The sequence below is a fragment of the Arvicanthis niloticus genome, chromosome 2, assembly GCF_011762505.2.
Source record: "Arvicanthis niloticus isolate mArvNil1 chromosome 2, mArvNil1.pat.X, whole genome shotgun sequence".
Classification (NCBI taxonomy): domain Eukaryota; kingdom Metazoa; phylum Chordata; class Mammalia; order Rodentia; family Muridae; genus Arvicanthis; species Arvicanthis niloticus.
Genome location: NC_047659.1, coordinates 58,579,561 through 58,598,541, shown reverse-complemented (window position 1 = coordinate 58,598,541; position 18,981 = coordinate 58,579,561). Strand labels below are relative to the sequence as shown.

General features: G+C 40.0%; 1 protein-coding gene across 2 annotated transcripts in view; it reads right to left on the bottom strand.

The window, feature by feature from the left end:
- Nucleotides 1–18,981, bottom strand: part of Itgav (integrin subunit alpha V) — a 72,946-nt gene that overhangs the window by 33,069 nt on the left and 20,896 nt on the right. For both annotated transcript variants that reach the window (XM_034494250.2, XM_034494251.2), the window contains exons 3-11: nucleotides 17,321–17,412; nucleotides 13,447–13,561; nucleotides 7,881–7,942; nucleotides 6,062–6,107; nucleotides 3,874–3,999; nucleotides 2,929–2,973; nucleotides 2,058–2,101; nucleotides 1,615–1,671; nucleotides 107–159 (exon numbers count right to left, since the gene is read on the bottom strand). In XM_034494250.2, coding sequence (XP_034350141.1) covers nucleotides 107–159; nucleotides 1,615–1,671; nucleotides 2,058–2,101; nucleotides 2,929–2,973; nucleotides 3,874–3,999; nucleotides 6,062–6,107; nucleotides 7,881–7,942; nucleotides 13,447–13,561; nucleotides 17,321–17,412 — 640 coding nt within the window. The remainder of the gene's footprint in view (nucleotides 1–106; nucleotides 160–1,614; nucleotides 1,672–2,057; nucleotides 2,102–2,928; nucleotides 2,974–3,873; nucleotides 4,000–6,061; nucleotides 6,108–7,880; nucleotides 7,943–13,446; nucleotides 13,562–17,320; nucleotides 17,413–18,981) is intronic.

Here is an 18,981-nt window from a genome sequence, read left to right as displayed (position 1 = left end):
TTAACAGGAAGGAGACAAAGAAGCAGAAGAAACACTGTTTAGTTTCAGTCAAGCCCTTGTCAACAAAGAGGAAAATAGTTTCTGGAAACATTTTTGTAAGACTTACTCATCCCCATTAATGTCAGTAGCAGCTACAGAAAATCCAAAATATGCAGCCATCTAAAGAAGAAAATGGAAAAAACATTTACATTTCATACAGCCAGACGAACATTTATACTAACAGTTACATCTCATAGAAAGGCTGATTTCTTTCCCTGTGCATGTAGCGGTTCAATCCAATATCTTTTTGTCTGTTTTCCTGAAATGATGGCCATCCATTAATGAGCCTTTTCAGTTTTTCTAGATTTATAAACAAAACACATTTCATGTTCATCACTGCAGAGCCTCCACCATGAGGCTCCTCATCCCTTCCTCCTCTCTCAGAGCTTAATACAGCCAGGAAAGAAGGCTCCAGCCTGGATACAAATACAGGGAGGTTATTTCTTTCTCTGCCTGCTGTGGAACTTTTCCTTTGTCGTTACCAATTTGTAACTTAGTTCCCTGAGACACACAAACAAGAATATTACAAAACATCTATACTTACTCTGGATGGATTGTACTAAACTGAAGAACTTATATTTTGTTTTTGCTTTTTGTTTTGTTTTTCGAGACAGCATTTCTCTGTGTAGCCCTGGCTGTCCTGGAACTCACTCTGTAGACCAGGCTGGCCTCAAACTCAGAAATCTACCTGCTTCTGCCTCCCAAGTGCTGGGATTAAAGGAGAACTTATATTTTGTAATGCAGCTATGTATATACCATCAATAATACACACATCTGTATTATGCTTTTGACATCTAATAAAACTAAAACACATGTCATCCTTGTTTTTTCTGTTCTTTTTTTTTTTATTTATAGGGTTATTGAGACAGGGTTTCTCTGTGTAGCCCTGGTTGTTGTGGAACTCACTTTGTAGACCAGGCTGGCCTCAAACTCACAGACCCACCTGGCTCTGGCTCCCTCCTGCTAGAATTAAAGGCTTCATAAGTAATTCTTTAGGGAAACTTTGATGACATCAAGAAAATGTTATGCTTCTGTGTATGTGCAATTTTACTTTTATTTAAAAAAAACAGCAAACAAAACAAGCTATAATATACAAAGACAAAAGGATTTGCTAAACCAAAATAATTTTTTTAAAAACAAAGGTAAAATATCTAAAGCCAGTTGAGCAGTGGTGGTGCACAACTTTAGTGCCAGCATGCAGGAAGCGGAGGCAGGAGGATCTGAGTTCGAGGCCAGCCTGGTCTATATAGTGAGTTCCAGGACAGCCAGGACTACATAGAGAAACCTTGTGGGGGGGGGGGGGGGCTAAAGCCTGTCATAATTCTATTTGTAGCTTTCTATGTGTGGACCCATTAAACTATTTCCCATGCTGATTGACACAAGTAAGATACACACTGAAAACAGAACAGAAGAACCGTGGCTTTCTTTTGTACAGACTTGCGCAGGAAAAAAGCAACAGCAAGAGGTGTCTTCTGCACCGTATGTCGGCTACTCTGCAGATGACTTCTGTATTTTTCACTTTCTACATTTCCCTCAGTGAATTTTCATAATGGGGTGTGAATTTTAATTGCATACCTGTTCACCAGTAAAATTGTGTAAAGAGGACATATTTTTCCCATCATAAATATAAACCTGTGTAGAAAAAAAAAGCAAATGAAACATTTAAAATTAATGATATCTACATACGGGGGGTGGTATATGAATATGTTGGTGGAGATATGTGCATGGGGGTGGGGGGAGGAAAGGAAGCTTGTGCATGTATGTGTAAGCCAGAGGTCAAAGTTGAGTGTGTGAGTTGAGAGTCTCTTTCCAACCCTGGAGCTCATTCCTTTGTATGATAACTGAGTAGTGAGCAGCAGGGGTCCACTGGTCTCCCCACCCTGACCCACAGCAGCAGGACAGGCCTCCTTTCATATGCTCGCCTGGAATCCAAAAGCAGACCTCACACTTTGAGATGTCTTCTGACCAGCTCCCCAGCCCCTTCCCCTGTATGTTTAAAAACACCTTTTTCATCTTACCATTCCCAAAGTCCTTGCTGCTCTTGGAACTCCTGAAACAAAATCTGGGGGGGGGGGGGGGGGAAGGGATGAAAACTTAATTACTCATTTTTAAGACAAACACTGGAATTTACAGATACAGATGTAGGTACTCTACCAGAAAGCTTTAAATTTTTTAAAATCCAGTAGAAAACAAACTAGAGGTCTCTTAAATCGATGGTGAATACAAAGTAACCTACCTTGCATTTTAAATTATAAAAACATAATTTGTAAATCATAGAAACACTACTAAAACCTCAAATATGCCAGGAGTGGTGGCACACACCTTTAATACCAACACTAGGGAGGCAGAGGCAGGAGGATCTCTGTGGAGGCAGGCAAATTAAGTTTGATGCCAGCCTAGTTTACAGAGTGAGTTCAAGGACAGCCAGGAACACAAATACATGCAAGTAAGCCCTCAAATGACACCACATCTTATTAAACAGGAACAGAAAAATCAAGGGGGGAAAAAAGCTATGTTTACGGTAGGGAAAAAAAATACATAGCTGAAATGAGATTGGCGGGGCCAGAAGCAGGACATATGTGATTTCCAGGATTGCTACACTGGAAGCTCGGCAAGTAGGAAGGAGGAACAGCCTGCTCCCAGACTATGCTCACATCAACCCAGGAGAGGAAAAGCCTCTCCAACCAGACAGAATTTACCAGGGCCTCAAAAGGGACAGGGAAAGAGCTCCAGGCCCACAGCAGTCCTGCCAGGCAGAACTTGTCTCCCCTCTGTCACTTCCTCCTTCTGTATATTCCATAGCAAGGGTTGCAAACTGCTGAACTCTCCAGTATTTGTGTTTCCAGTGCTTATTTGGAGAGCATGAAGGGTAACCCAAGTTCTTCCTACCTTCAATGCCGTCACCATTGAAGTCTCCCACGGCCACAGAGTAACCTAGACAGGAAGGAAAGGTACGACACTGTGATTCTCTTCAACACATGTAGAACTTCTTTCTCCTCTAGGAGTAAAGAATTCACACACATGTGACAAGAAAAGTTTAACGTGAGATGGTCAAATGCTCAAAGAAGGGCAACCCTAGCTGGGCAGTGGTGACAAATGCCTTTAATCCCAGCACTTGGGAGGCAGAGGCAGGCATATTTCTGAGTTCGAGGCCAGCCTGGTCTACAGGACAGCCAGAGCTACACAGAGAAACCCCTGACTCAAAAAAAAAGGGGGGGGGGAGCGCAACCTTCTTAAAAAAACTAAGACAAGGAGTGTTAAAGACAGGGAAATCTGAAGTTTGACCAAGAGGCACAAGGAATAACGGATTCTCAGTCACCAAGCCCTGCTTCTGTAGTGTGACTTGCTTCCATACATAACAAAGAAATGTAAAGAGTGAGAACAAACACTGATGCATTCTCAGACCAAAACCTGCATCTAAAAGTTCAGTAGCCAAAATTCCGAGGCCATGACTGTGCACAGTGGGCAAGCGGCTTAGCCTCTGGTACATCAGCATCATCTTACATGATGGGCGTAGGAAAGGTGTGTCCTACAGACTTGCGGGATTATATAAGCAATGAAGAGGAAACACAGACAACACCCAGAACACAAAAGTGACGTTTCAAGGTTACTTATTGTTAGTAGCTGTGTACGACTCAGCGCTTAATCTTCCATTTTAACTGCTGAATTAGAGCATAACCTAAGTATCCAACACTGACTGGATGCTGTATGCCCATTATGTGCTTTTTAAAAATTAATCTATTTCACATACTCTTTTACTTAAAGTAGTATATGCAAAATTATAGAGCAAACATAGCAAAACTCCATGCAACTCTATATTTTGTGTTTACTTACCCAAATAACTGTCATCAAAAATTGCTTGTGCAGTCCGTGTTGCTAATTGGTTATTATATTTGATGCTGTAGACATTGGGGTCATATTTGGATATGATTTCTGCCACTTGATCCGAAATGAGCTGACCTGTGGTGAGGGAAAGACGGGAATGAGTGAAACAGGTCTCTCAGGGAAACTTCAGAGCACAAAAGTCCTGCTAGACATTATTATTTCTGGTGTTTCATTTAATTTTGTTGTCTGTGGCGTGGGTCTCAGTATGTTGTCCAGGCTGGTCTCAAATTCTCAATTCTTCTGCCTCAGCTCTGAAGGCTGGACTTCCTAATGCCCACTAGCAATCCTGGCTAGGCATTACTGTTTCTAATTATAGTCTCAAGTAACCCTCGAACACACACAAACACACACAAAGCTGGTGGAAAAATAATCCTCTGTGAAGCGAGCCTTTTAATTGTATATTGCAAGCCAGTTATATAAACATGATATCAATACATCATAGAAAAGGCGTCTTAAATAAGTTAGTGGGATACTGAGAATCACAAAATCTAGCTTCGTTCACAGTTGTTTGGAAGAAATACCCAACCCAACTCGCTTGGCTACACTAACAGGTTAAGGCATGCTTAGTAAGAAAAAAACCCAAGTTGGATATCTCCCCTGATCTGGGAGCTTGGAGTTGTTTTATCTGACACACAGCAGGCTATAAATGGAAGCTGTCAGAGCCACTCTGTCTAACAAGAAAGCAGCATCCCTTATTTCCTCATCTATGCTTTTTAAAATATTGCTTTTGTTTTACAGCAGTAAAATTCGATTAAAACTTCCATGAGCGTCACTTCCCAATAGCTGCATAACTCACAGAACACACACTTTCCTGTCTTAGCTAATGCACCTCTCAGAGTGGCCCAGGGGTTTGATGCCTGTTTTTTCTAGACACCTTCTCAACTTTTCTTTATTCTTATTTCTCACTGATCCTCTTCCCTTTTCCTGCAGCAAATATCTCTCTTTCTATCTCTCTCTAGACATGGAATGAAAGCACATAGTTTCCCAGAAAGAGCCTTATACAGAAAATCAGAGTGAAAGAAAAAGCAAAATTCAAAGTTAAAAAAACTTTCAAATAGATACGGTCATGTCCTTAGACTGGGCTGCTAAGAAAGCCGAGTTATGACCATGTGAACAGCTTTCTTTAACACAAACTAAACAAGTAGCATATTAGCTACATAAATGTGTATCTCTAACAAATTAAACAAAGGAGGATACTCTTTCAATTTTAGTCTGTCTTGTATATGTTGTATACAATGTCTTATATACATTGTTTCTAATGAGTGATTTCCCTTTTCTTCACTCCCTCAAAATGTCAGCAATGAGATGGTTAAAAAAGTTAGACTTTTCTTTTATCTTTATATCTCCACCAATTTAATTACTTTTTAAAAGTTAAGTTGGGTTTTTATGCATTTATTTTTGGTTTGTTTGTTTCCTTGTTTTTCGAGACAGGGTCTCACAGGGTAGCCTTGAGCTCTCTGAGATGTGCCAGCCTCCGCCTCCAAAGTGCTGGGACTAAAGATGTGTACCACTATACTATGTCCAGCTAAGATCTTCTAACTTGAAAGCCCTCTTGAAGGCACTGATTAGAAAGATTAAAGAGATCATTTGGGTACACTGATACCCAATTTAAAACCCCTAGCTTTCAGAAGGCTACTTAGTAATGTATATGCCATGGCCTTTAGGGTATAAAAATAAAATACAAACCACACTTACCAAAAAGAACAAAAACAAACAATTTTAAAATAATTTTATATGTTTACTTTAAATTTACCTTTAAAACTGTTGTTTTCTATCTAAAATATATGCACAATTAATACATACTATAGAAAGCACATCAAATTATTTCTTTAAAATACTGTATAGCAGGTCTGGTGAGATGGCTCAGTGGCTAAGAGCAATTGGCTGCTCTTCCAGAGGTCTTGAGTTCAATTCCCAGCAACCACATGGTGGCTCATAACCATCTATAGGGAGATCTGATGGCCTCTTCCAGGCAGCAGAGCACTCATACATTAAAATAAAACAAAATTTAAAAAAAAATACTGTATACCAGATAATTCATATATTTAAATTACATCTTCTATTTCTTTTTAAATATAATTTGAGATACTTCATAGGCATGAGTAGGCAAGTATTCAGTTGAAAAATATGAACTTACCTTGCCAATAAAAGCTACCAGGACCACCAAGAAGTACTCTGTCAGCCTAGATCAAATCACAGAACAGAAGGATGATGCTTAAAAACAATGAGTGTGAACACCACAATCAGTGCACTAAGCATTACAGGTATGTATACACACACTAAAGACATTATAATTAATTCACAAGCCGCTGACTCGGCTAACTCGGTTTCAGTAGTATTAACTTTTCTAAGAGGAATTAAGAAGGAATTTAATACCTTCACTTAACATGAAAACATTTCCCCGAAGATTGGACTGTTCTGTACATTCAGAATGCAGTACTGGTGGAAATATTATTTGGTTGCAATAAGAAAAGGGTTGCTGACTTCCTGTAGTAGATATATGACTACTTAAGATAAATTTTCTAATGATCACTAAGAAATGTTCTGCTAAAGAAAAACTATTTTAGTATCTCACAAACCTAAAGATATGTGACTTCAGAGGGGAAATTTCAGTAAGGACACCAGCATTTTTTAAATCTGTAACAAACTGTAAGGGTCTAATTCAAGGTATTTTGTGTTTGTACATGATGGTGTCTTGGACTTTTTTTCTTGCTAGAGGCAAGACATTTTTCCCCCAAATGCACATATAACTTTATACTTCACATTTATTGCTGCTATTGTTGCTTTGGGTGTTTTTGCTTTGAAACAGGGTCTCACTGTGTAGCCAGAGTAGCTGGGAACTTGTAGTCTTCTGCCTCAGTTTCCTCAGAGCTGGGATTATGGTATGTGCCACCTCCTAGTGCCAGGAAACTCTATGCCACTACTACCAAGAGGGATTAAATGTTATCACCTTGATATCCAAAACCTTTAGACAGCTGAGGGGAAAACGATGCTGAGATAAACAAAAATATCATAAAGAAGCATATTTAAGAAAGTTTGTCTTTAAAAATGCTGATGAAATTCTTATTTAGATAGATTAAAAACTATCAAGTTTGAAGAGCAAATCAGTTTAATTAAAATTAGAATCCTGCTCATGAGATTTTCCACCATGATTAAACTGCTCAGCTTCACTTGGCACTACAGTCGAAAAACAGATGGCAATTAAGCTTTTATGCAATTAAATCTAATTTTGTAAAATATATATATATGTACATATACATATATATATATATAGCTTTTGTGAAAAAAACAATTTCAGCTGAAAACAAAACTGTAATAGTCTATAAATTTCCATAAGTGGAAATTTCAAGTGTGTGTGTGTGTGTGTGTGTGTGTGTGTGTGTGTGTGTATGAATGTGTGTGTTTGAGAATGTGTGTATGTGGATGTTGTGAGTGTGTATACATGTACCTGTGTGTGTATCTGTGTGTGTGTGTGTGTGTGTGTGTGTGTGTGTGTGTGTGTGTATCTGTGTCTGTGTTGTGTATAATGTAAGTAGGGGAGGTGTACATATGGAGATCAGAAGACACAGTTGTAGAGTCAGTTCATATGGCTTCCGAAGACTGAACTCAAGTCATCAGGCTTGGGTGGCAAGTGCCTTTACTGGCTGAGCCAATCTCATTGGCCCTGGAAACCTCAATACCATCATAGTTACCTATTATTTACTAAGCAGATTTTCTACCTTTCCCCATTCTCACTGTGTTTGCTCAACATTTTAACTAAGCAATGCTTATGAAGAAAGGAATATTATAAATCAAAGAATATCAAAATGAAAAAAAGAATATCAAAATGAACAGACCACTTCATACTTTTTCATTAAAACACGATAATTATTGAAAAGCTTAAGTAAGGAGCATATATTTTTAAAACCAGTTGAGTCAGTAAAGAAGATCTGAATCTATCTTAAATGGGAACTTACTTTAGTAAAATCAATGCTGAATCCTCCTTGACAAAATCCCTGTCCATCAGCATCAATATTTTCTAAAATAAAAAGAATGGAAATATACACAAACCCCAAAACAAGCAAATAACACAAACAAAGCACGACATAAATCTGCTATTGTTGAAGCCAAGCTTTCTCTGCCACTCACTCAGGTACCTGGCTATTGTTACACCAGCTCACATGCTCATCAGGACCATCTGCTCATCTCAGATACAAACCAGAGACACTGCCCATGTAGAGCATGGGGGCCAGACACCAAGGACCGGAAAGATCAGCTAAGGTCTTTTGTTGGACAGAATTCCACTATGTTGTCCGAACTGGCCTCAAATTCAGGATCTTCCTTTTTCTGCTTTTCAAGTGCTAGGACTAAGTCACATGTCACCACAGCTGGATTAAACTATTTTTTTCAATCACAACTCACAGAAAGATTATAGCTTGTATCACAATGCATCAAACATTAAGGGTATGCAAAATAAACGCATAACTTAAAATCTCACAAAATATTATGAGATGCAATGTGCTCTGTAATGTACATCCTCTACTCAATTATATCTTGTTTTTAAAAAAAAAAAAAAATTAACAAGCCTTCATTTGCAAATGTGAGCCTGCTGTCTGAAATGCTTTCTCCCTATTACCTTACAGTTGCTAAGTTGTTAGGAAAAACAGCAAAGCCATCCATACATGCCTAATATATTTCCTATGTATACATTTTACAGATGATGATAAAACTAAAACTAAAAGACTAGTGGGGAGTGTGGAGGGGGTGGCGCACGCCTTTAATCCCAGCACTTGGGAGGCAGAGGCAGGAGGATCTCTGTGAGTATGAAGCCAACCTGGTTACATAGTGAGTTCCAAGACAACCAGAGCTATGTCAAGAGACCTTATCACAAAAAGAAAAAAAGAAAGAAAGAAAGAAAGAAAGAAAGAAAGAAAGAAAGAAAGAAAGAAAGAAAGAGCAAAAAAAAACCTATATGTAACACTGTGCAGAATTTCAGACAATTGCAAAGTCCAAACCTAATGTTCTCTGCAGAGTAAACTATGCAACTATCCTGCAGCTATAGTCACAGGAGCTGATCGAGTTTAAACATGGCTCTCAAAGGTGTCCTCCAACTATAGCAGTCAATAATTTGCTTTTCTGTAATTACTCCTTTTGGTTTGCTTGTTCTTTATAAGTCTCAGGAAAAGCAACTGACTCTGATCTAAATAATTGATCAATTAATTTAAACTAACTTTAATCATGAGCAACACCACACCCAAAATAGAGATGCAGACGAGTTTTTTAAATTCTTCCTTTAATTAGAGGTCATCTTTTAGTTATCAAAAGATGTGTTCCCTGGCGTTGCAAATATATAAGTTACTCCCACTCAGGCCACTCAAGTACAGGAAGCAAAAATAGTTCATTTTAATCATAATGTTAAACTTCGAAGAATTTCGTGGGAGGAGTGAAGGGCAAACAATCCCTTCCAAACTTAGAACCCAATTTTAAAATCTGGGAACTGCCCCAAAATTACACAATAAAATATTTTTTGTTTTACCACAAAAGTGTAACAATACTCTAATGTAAATTTTCTAACCAAGAGGGAATAGGAAAATGTGGACTGGGGTTTCCAGTGTCTGGTGAATCATACCAAGGAATTGTGCTTCACTCCACCATGCATTTCCTTCATTCAAGCTGCACCCGGGTAATGATCTTAAGCCATTTATGAAGACATGATTTTTTTTTTTTTTGATACTATGCAGTGATCTGCTTTATTTGGTTTTCTGGGCTATCCAGTTGGAAATATAACTTCTTTAAAATTTCCTTGATGGGCACATACTAAAGTGGGTGCTTCTGACCATTTTAAAACTCTCTTAATATAACAACTTAGTTCAGTAAAGGGCTTGATGTTTATCTCCACTGATGAACAACACTTCTCCCACTTGTCAAGCCTGGAAATACTATGACGACTAGTGATTGGGACAGCAAGGTCACAAGTGTGCACTAAGCGCTTACCGGAAGCTGCTCATTTAGCATTTTTCTTTTCCAGGCTCAGAACAATCTTTGGAGAGATGTGATTATTAGTCATTGTTTGTTCAGAAGACTCGTGCTAGAGGCATTAAGTGGCTTACCCACAGTCAACCAGATGACACTGTGAACCTGAATGCTACTGAACTGTGCTATCTCAATCAGCAGCCTGGCAGTCATTATCTGGGTAAGGAAGAAGTCAAAAAAAAAAAAAAAAAAAAAAAAAAAAACTAGAAACCTTAACTATCCAAATATAGTTATCAAAATTAGAGATGAGGCGCAATGGATTCAGTGTGAGCACAGTGTTGAAAACGCCTCCACACTTGTGACTCAGGCAAGTTTTCAACAGACGGACATTTGGCTAGTGCTTAAGGCCAAGCATGGCCATGGAGATTGCCATTAAAAGCCACGAGCAACCACGAACAGTAAGGAAGTAACTGGGAGACGAGGAGTGAGGTTCTTTATCCAGGCTGTACACATAGGTCATGTTAAAAACAAAAACCAATGAATCAGCAGCCAACCGAATAATAACAACAAGAAAGACAAAGCCAACCCCAGCACATGCAAACATAAACCACCACAGCCAAGCAGTTACAAAGTTACAAAGAGGTCAGCATGCAGCTACAGCCTCACAAAACTGGAATCATCCTGTTCTGGACTGTACAATTTACTGAAGCATGAATGAACACAAAATATCAAATGGTGCTGGGAGGAGAGAGGGGAAGTTTACACATGAGAGGAGAATTTTAAAAAGAAATAGAAGGAAAACATAAACCAAACAGTACCTCAGAAAGGCTTGGTCAGAACCAGCGTTTTACCAATACTGAGTGAGGACTCAGCGTGGTTAAGGGGATTACCCAGTGTTCCAGGTTCACTGTTAGGGGAATCTGAGGGTATAACCCAGGTTCCCAAGCTCTACTCTTCCTCAGTGTCCACTCTGGGTAAGTCACCGCCTTCTTAATTGGAGCCTGTCGGTATGTCCTATGTCAAAAGTCTGACCAAGTAGCACACTATAGCCTGGTTTGCTAGGAGAGTCATTTCCTCTGTCTGTGTTTTATGATGCTTTTCTTTGAGATGTTTTACTTAGACCTGGGTAAGTCACCTCCTTCTTAATTGGAGCCTGTTGGTATGTCCTATGTCAAAAGTCTGACCAAGTAGCACACTATAGCCTGGTTTGCTAGGAGAGTCATTTCCTCTGTCTGTGTTTTATGATGCTTTTCTTTGAGGTGTTTTACTTAGAACAGAGGTCCATAAACCTTTTCCGAAAAGATAAGTGCTTAAGAAAATGGGGGGTGGGGGGAGGTCACATACTGTGTCAACTCTAGAATGATTCAACCTTCTAGACAGTGTATAACCAAATGGGTGTGGCTAGATTCCCATAAAAAGGTACTTGTAAAGGCAGGTTCACAAGCCACAGATCACTACAGTTAGAATGCTAAGTATCTTAGGAAATAAGACTTCGTTATGTCTAAAGCAAACAATGGAAGCATTAGGAAACAGCTACACAAAGATGTGTCGCTAGAATGCCCCTTTCAGACGCAGTTGAAATGGTAAGCTTATTCTCTGGTTAGTAAAGCAAGGAAAGTTTGTTGTTGTTGTTGGTTGGTTGGTTGGTTGGTTGTTTAATATAACACACCTAGAGGTCTGGGGGCATAGTTCAAGGGTGAAAGTGCTTAACATATATGAGACCTTAGCTCAGCATCTAGCTCCAAAAAGAAAAAAAAATGGCAACCTGGGTTCAAATTCTTATTTGACCAGTCGATATCGATATCTGGGAATATACCTGTCCTCAGTCTCCATTTCTGCATTTCTCAAATGAGAAGAGTGATGGTTGGTGTGCTTGTTGTGTGTACACACGAACAGAAATCTGTATGCATGCATGTGAATGTATGTGCTTATGTATTCTATGACAGCTTTACTGACACGGGATGAGGAGCTCTCTCCTCATAGCTATGAAGTTTTATTTTCAAAATGAGTGTTTTTGAAAGACAGACATTAAAAACACTAATGTAGTCTTTACATTCTCTACACATTACCAACGAGGATGCTACTGGGACCTAACCACCCACACATGTAGTGAGACAGATGGCCCCAAGCACTGAGGATGGAGCTCTGACTTCCTCCACCCAGGCAGGGCATGCTCTTTACACAGGTACCGTGCCTTTGATGTGTATTTCACATTTACAATAGGGAGGATGATCAAGTGGTCAACTAAGAAATAACTGTTTAATAAAAAATTTGCAGTTCCCTGGAGATTCAAAATTGGAAGCTGGAAGACTGTGTCATTCATTTGACCTAATGTTATATGTCAGCTAACGTGGAGATGAATCTAGCAGGAAGTGTCTTCATGTTGTGACTTTACTAATTAGTTCTGTCTGTTCAACTACTGGGTTGAGCATCATAAAAGATACCAGGTAGACTACCTGGAGTCCTCCATTTATTGGCACCATTTTGCTGTTAATTGTTTCAGTTGCTCACTATTAATCATGTTCGGAAGTTACTACTTGGGAAATTGCCTTAAATAAATGATTCATCGAAGAAATTTAGTAGCGTGTAGAATTTTGTATGGTCTTGGGTGTTGGTGGAACATCTTATAGACTATGCCCCTTAGACAAGGCAAGACTGCATTTGAACGATCTATTTTTGTTTGGTTGTTTTTTGTTTGTTTGTTTGTTTGTTTGTTTGTTTGTTGACATGGTCTCTCTCTGTTTTGGCTATCCTGGAACTCATACTCACAGAGATCCATCTGCCTCTTACTCCTCAAGTGCTGGGATAAAGGCATGCACCATCATAGCCCAGCTTGGACAATCTATTTTTATGTCTTTGGTAAAAAGAGGATGCAAAGTCAGGGCCAATCCAATAAGAACTATGCTTGCAAAAGGTCTGGGATCTCCAGAGGAAGAAAGACATGCAGAGAAAGGTATAGCCAAACGACACCCGCAAGAAATCGTCTGGGTATAACCTTCACTGGCGTTTCAACTAACACTAATGTTAGTTTTCATTAATGTTAGTTAAAATCCCAATGAAAGCAAAGCCTGGCAAATCCAGACTTAAGAGACCTAAGTGCTATCTTCGAGGTCCTTTGTGAACTCTGGCTCATCAAGACATCCTTTTAAATCTACTTTTAATATCATTATTCATCTACAACTGTGCTTCCCAAACAGGACAACCTTACAGAGCTTGATTAAAATGTAGGTTCCAGGCCTGAGCTAGTGACTCAGAATCTTTAACTGTGGTGCCCATTTCTTCTTGAGAGAAGCTTACATAAACATCTTTTCACTATGACTGGACATAACATATTTCCAAGATTAGATATTAATTATCTCAAATCAAGGATGGCCACACTGAGTTCTTAGAAACAATAAACATGATCAATTCACATTTGTAATTTCTTTGTATAAACAGAATTAGTTCATTTTGCTCTGTCAATCTCACAATGTCTACACAATTTGTCATACAGGCACACACATGCTTCCCACACAAAAACTAGGCTAGTGGGGTCTCTTGTTAAGAGGCAGTGCAGCTTTTCATACATACTTGACCTGCATGGAGCATACTCAACGGTCTTTGTGCCATCCTGAAGAAAGCAGGTTCCAACTGGCTCTCTCTCCTGCTTCATCTCAGTCCTCCAGTGATACAATGGAGCACAGGCCTAAAAAGCAAAGGTTTCGTCCATGATACAAGAATCCTCTGAAAAACTAACAATCCTAATATCTATGCTAACTCAGAATACAAGAGCACTAAACATTGAAAACTTCAAACCCAGCCTCTGCTTTACGGCAGGAGTAAATAAAGAGTCTAACAGAGGTGCTGTTGTCGTGGTTGTTATTATTGTTGTTGTTTTGTTTGTTTGTTTTCTTCAGATTCTCTGTCACTTCGACGCTTTCTCAGGTACAGTAAGGAGTAGATTTTTCTGGAGACTACTTGTAGCTCTCATTTCCTGTCTTCAGAAGTCAGCAAAGCTCTTGTTTCAAGAAGCATTCTTTCTAGATGCTGAGCTGAAGGTCACAGATTGAGTCACCTTTGGAACTAAATCATATCCTCATGCTTGTAGGAGATACCCCTAAATTATACAGCAAGCAGTAAGAGCAATAAGCAAAAGTACCCTGCAGTGCTTCTCCTATGTACTTTCCAAATAAACTGTGAACTTTCCAGAGGTTTGATTTCAATATCTCATAGACGCAATCAAATAAGGAATGCTTTAATGGCACATAAAACTTGGAAAAATTTAACAAATTTTTAAGTTGCTAGAAGAAAGCTCAGCATATTTCTATAATAACTTTCCAACAGAAACCCTGACCTCGGACTATTTCATATCCACTCTGGTGAGACTAAAAGCAGGAGCCAATACCACTGTGCACATCTTTGACTGTAAGGTGGATGAGCAGCATTCCCTGCTTGGTTTGAGTCATCAATCTGTGTGCCTTACCCCATCTCACACCTAGCCTTCTGCTCTAAGAGTAACACTTGACATGTCCCCTAAGGTCCTGCTGAAACATCAACTCTTTAACAAGCTTTCCTTAATACATCATCATCATATTTTAAAAATGTAAGTAAAACTGAAATAATTACAGATGACTCTCAGAAAATGAAATTAAAAGTGAACACTGAACAAAAGGAAATGGTTGAATAAAAACTGAGAAAACCCACTCCAGGTAGATGGGAGTAACACTATACTGCTTGAATGACCTGGGATACGGAAGAAATAAACCCAAAGACAAGTGTCGTTAAAATATTTCAGATAGACTGAGATAACAGAAGCACAGCCTTGTGCTGGCTAATTTTTATGTCATCCTGACACAAGCTAGAATCATTTTGGAAGAGGGAACCTCAACTGAAAACAAAAATATGCCCTCACCAAATTAAAATGTGGGGCATTTTCTTCACTGTCACTGATGTGGGAGGACACGGCTGACTGTGGGTGGAGCCACCCCTGGGCTGATGATCCTGAGTGCTACAAAAAAATCAGGCTGAGCAGGCCATGTGGAGCCAGGCAGTAAGCAGCAGCCCTCCGTGGCTTCTGCATCAGTTCCTGCCTCTAGTTCTTACCCCGACTTCCTCGGATAATGGACTATCAAGAGGAAGTGTAACCTGATATAAACCTTCTTAAGTGACTTTTGGTCATGGTGTTTTATCTCAGCAATAGAAACCCTAACTACAATGAACCTGATCTTAGTGATATTTGTGTTCCATGTTTGGTAAAAATTCAGAAATAAAAAGTCACTCTGCTGTTTTTATCAAGGGGGAAACACTGATTCCTTAAGTCTTGCTGTGCAAAACAGGCTACAACTGAGGCATGAGAGGAAGCTGACAGACGAGACAAGCAACTCCCCTGGCCTGGATGAGCAAGGGTGGTGGTTCACTGCAGGGCGGAGAGAGAGAGGATGGACCCTATGAAGAGGTGCATTTCAGAGGGGGCTATGTCTTATAGGAATCACTGATAGAGTGGGAAGCCACACCATCAAGGGATAAGTTATTCCTGTTATTTGTTCATGCTGTTTGACAGAAGGTAACAAGAATCCCACTTTGATCATATTCATTCAGAGTACTCTATTAGAAGGACAAAAAAATAGATAATTTAGGGATACCCCTTTAAAATGTTGGGGCCAACTGATAGCTGATATTAATTTGGAGATTATAATATATAGATTGTATTCACAGACGTGGAACATGAAAAAACCCTCTGGGTAAATAGGTCAGTTAGCGAAAACAATGGAGACTTCAGTAATGCTAAAAAACATCCCAACATTTAGGAACTGAGCAGAAAAAGTATTAATAGAGACATTTTAAAAGTGAGCAAGACAGGAGGGAGTAAATATAAACAAACAGTGTCACATAAACTAAGATACGAAAAAGACTGAGCCTGGCATGAAGGCATGTACTTGTAACCTCCGAACTTGGAAGACTGTGGGTTCAAAGACAGCCCTGTTACAGAGTGATTGATATCTTGTCTCAAAAAGTGGGTGGGGGTGCTTAAAAAGTATGGGGAGGAGAGAGAACTGTGGAAACAGCACAGAAATGGCTCTCCAGTTAGAAGCACTGGCTACTTTTCCGGAGGACCCAGGTTAAGTCCCCAACCCCTATACGGCCACTCACAATTATCTAGAACTCCAGTAACAGAGGATCTGACGTCTTTTTCTGGCCTCTGTTTGCTCTGCATGCACGCAGTGCAGGGATATACACGCTGGCAAAACATCCATACACATAAAATTGTTTTAGGATTTTTTTTTAAAGGGTGGGAGGGCAGTCAGCACTATGATGAGCAAGTATGTGCTGGAGAGATGGGAGAGAAACAGAAGTGGACTGGTTTCTGTGCCATTTAGAGGCCAAGCTGGAGATATGAGGGTGGTGAGGAACAGTCTGAGGTGAGTAGCGGGCAATGGCACCTGAGGCCATGGTCATTTCTAGGCTGTGCTTCCACCAAGGGCCATGTCTGGATGTGTGGTCCTACCGCATCAGGTCGATGTCCATAGCCTGTGTTACCACCAAAGGCCATGCAGTCTGCCTGAAACCACACTGATGTCTGAGGACCATGGTGAGCGGGTCCTGTCCCTCACTAGCCACTGCATGGTGGCACCAGTGGTGATGTGGATACAGGAGAGCTGACCCGGCCCCTTACCTCGGCAGTGCGAAAGAGTTGCCCTGGTGTCGTGGGGATGGGAGAGTTGGTCTGCTGACCAACTCAGCTACAACTCAGACCCAGATCCAGGGCTGTGAGTTGGCCCACCTCAACATCTATGAACTGCTGGAACACATGAAGAGACCTGGTCCCACAGATTCAAAGCAGCAGAATCTCCATGACACAAGGCAACAACAGGATATCCTAGAGGAATCTCAGTGAAGGTCCAGTATTGATGGGGTAGCAGAAGCCAGAGGCCTCGATCTAGACCAATGACTCATTACAGTGTATGTTTACAAGCAAAGATGTTTGGGCAAAGAAAGGGCACACTGTGTGTCACACTGCAGCTTTCAGGACAGAATCTTTTTTTTTTTTAATTTACTTTTAATTTTATATTTTCTTTGGTGGAGAGGTTAAAAGGGTGGACGGTGGACATGGCAGGACTGGAAAGTGAGTGGGATTGAGGTGTGTGGTGTGAAGTCCACAAAGAACCAACAAAGAATTATGCTAATATAAATAAATACATAAATAAATAAAAAGTGTGTGGGACAGCAGGAATTGACTTTGTTCAATGGCGCCACAGAGACTATCAAAGGGAACAGAAAGAAACGAACAACAACGTGAACATTGTGGGCAGGAGAGGGGGCAGAAGCAAAAGCCTGGGAAGCAGCAAGAGGGAAGAGTAAGTAACAGCATGCTCACATGGGCCAGACCAAATTTCACTCCAACTTCAACATACAAAACTTCCTGTGCTCTACACAAACCGGCCCCCCTCAGTTCCTAAAGACTTACCAAGATTTTATCCTGCTTTGACCTCACAGAGGCTCCAAACCACTGGTGGGACTTAAACTCCAGTGGGTCATCTTTGGCATAATCTCGATTGCCTGGAAAAGAACAGTATGTGTGATCAGAAACAAAGCAGACTGTTCTTAGAACACGAGAATCAATTTCTATCAGGCTAGGTTCAGAATAGTGTACCTTTGTGGCGGGCAGGGGACAGAGCCCTTGGTCCCAGCACTCAGGAGGCAGAGGCAGGCAGATATCTGTGAGTTCAAAGCCAACCTGGTCTACAAAGTGAATTCTCGGATGGCCAGAGCTACATACTGTGATTATGTTAATAAATAAATAAATAAATAAATAAAAAGTGTCCTTTGATTAGCTGAACACTTTGCCTACACTGTAGTCATCTCTTGTACTTTATATATAGATAGCTTAAGGATACTAGCTGATCAGAAAGTGTGTGGGGCTAGAAGATAGCGCAGTGGTTAAAGGTCCCTGCTGCTCTTGCAGAAGACTAGAGCTCAGATCCCAGGACACACTTAGCAACCCACAACCAGCTGCAACTCTAGTCCCAGGATGCCCTCTTCTGAGATCCCTGCATACACATGGTGCATAGACATTCATGCAAGCAAAACACCAACACATATAATATTAAAATTAAATCTTGAAAGAGAAAAGGGCATGTTAGTGTCTCTGGTTTACTGTTAACATCACCAATTATATCACAGATATGGAAAAGTCATCATAAGCCAGGTTTTCCAGTTAAATTATTTAAATTGTTGAGTAACTGTAACAAACGCTGTGACCACCTGTTATGTTCCCAGGCATTCCTGCCATAAAGACGTGTATGAATGTCAGAACACAGGAAAGCCCTATGACTAAAATACATATTACCATTTTCCCTCCAAACAATAATCAGTGAAAATAGATTTCTGATATCATCTTGAATGCTGTACAATAGCCTCATTTCATAACCACATAATAGTTTAGTGAATGCCTTCTTTCTGTTTCCATTGTTTTCAGTTTTTTCAGACTGATTTATGGAACCTTCATATATATATCCTTCCAAGTCTAATCTATGTGTTCTTCCACTACATGTGGCAATCTCAACAGAGCATATCACTGGGGCCTAGGACACAGGTCCATGGCTAGGTTAAGGTGATAAATTCTCTGAGAGCATGGCACATTATCGACTATTATTCTAATGGATATACTTCTACCAAAGCCTCAAGATATGCCTATTTGATATCTAAGTCCTCCCTTTCTCCCGTGTTCAATCCATGGAACTAGGTAGTCTCATTTCTATACACAGCCTTTGTATTCAAGGCTCATTTGCCTGAGAAACCTCATTCCTTCCTCTTGAAATTCTAATGCTACCTGAAAATCCAGCATATACTCACTCATGACCTAAGGCATGATGACACGGTTTCTTATGGAAACGCATGTCTACTACAGTACAATCATGAGAGCCTATGAATACAGCTGTACAGTACCAACAAAGAAATACCTTCTAGACCATTGATTCTCAGCCTTCCTAATGCTGCATACAGTTCCTCATGTTCTAGTGGTCCCAAGCATAAAATTAGTTTCATTGTTACTCATATCTGTAATTTTGCTACTGTTATGAAGCATAATGTAAACGTGTTTTCTGATGGTCTTAGGTGAGCCCTGTG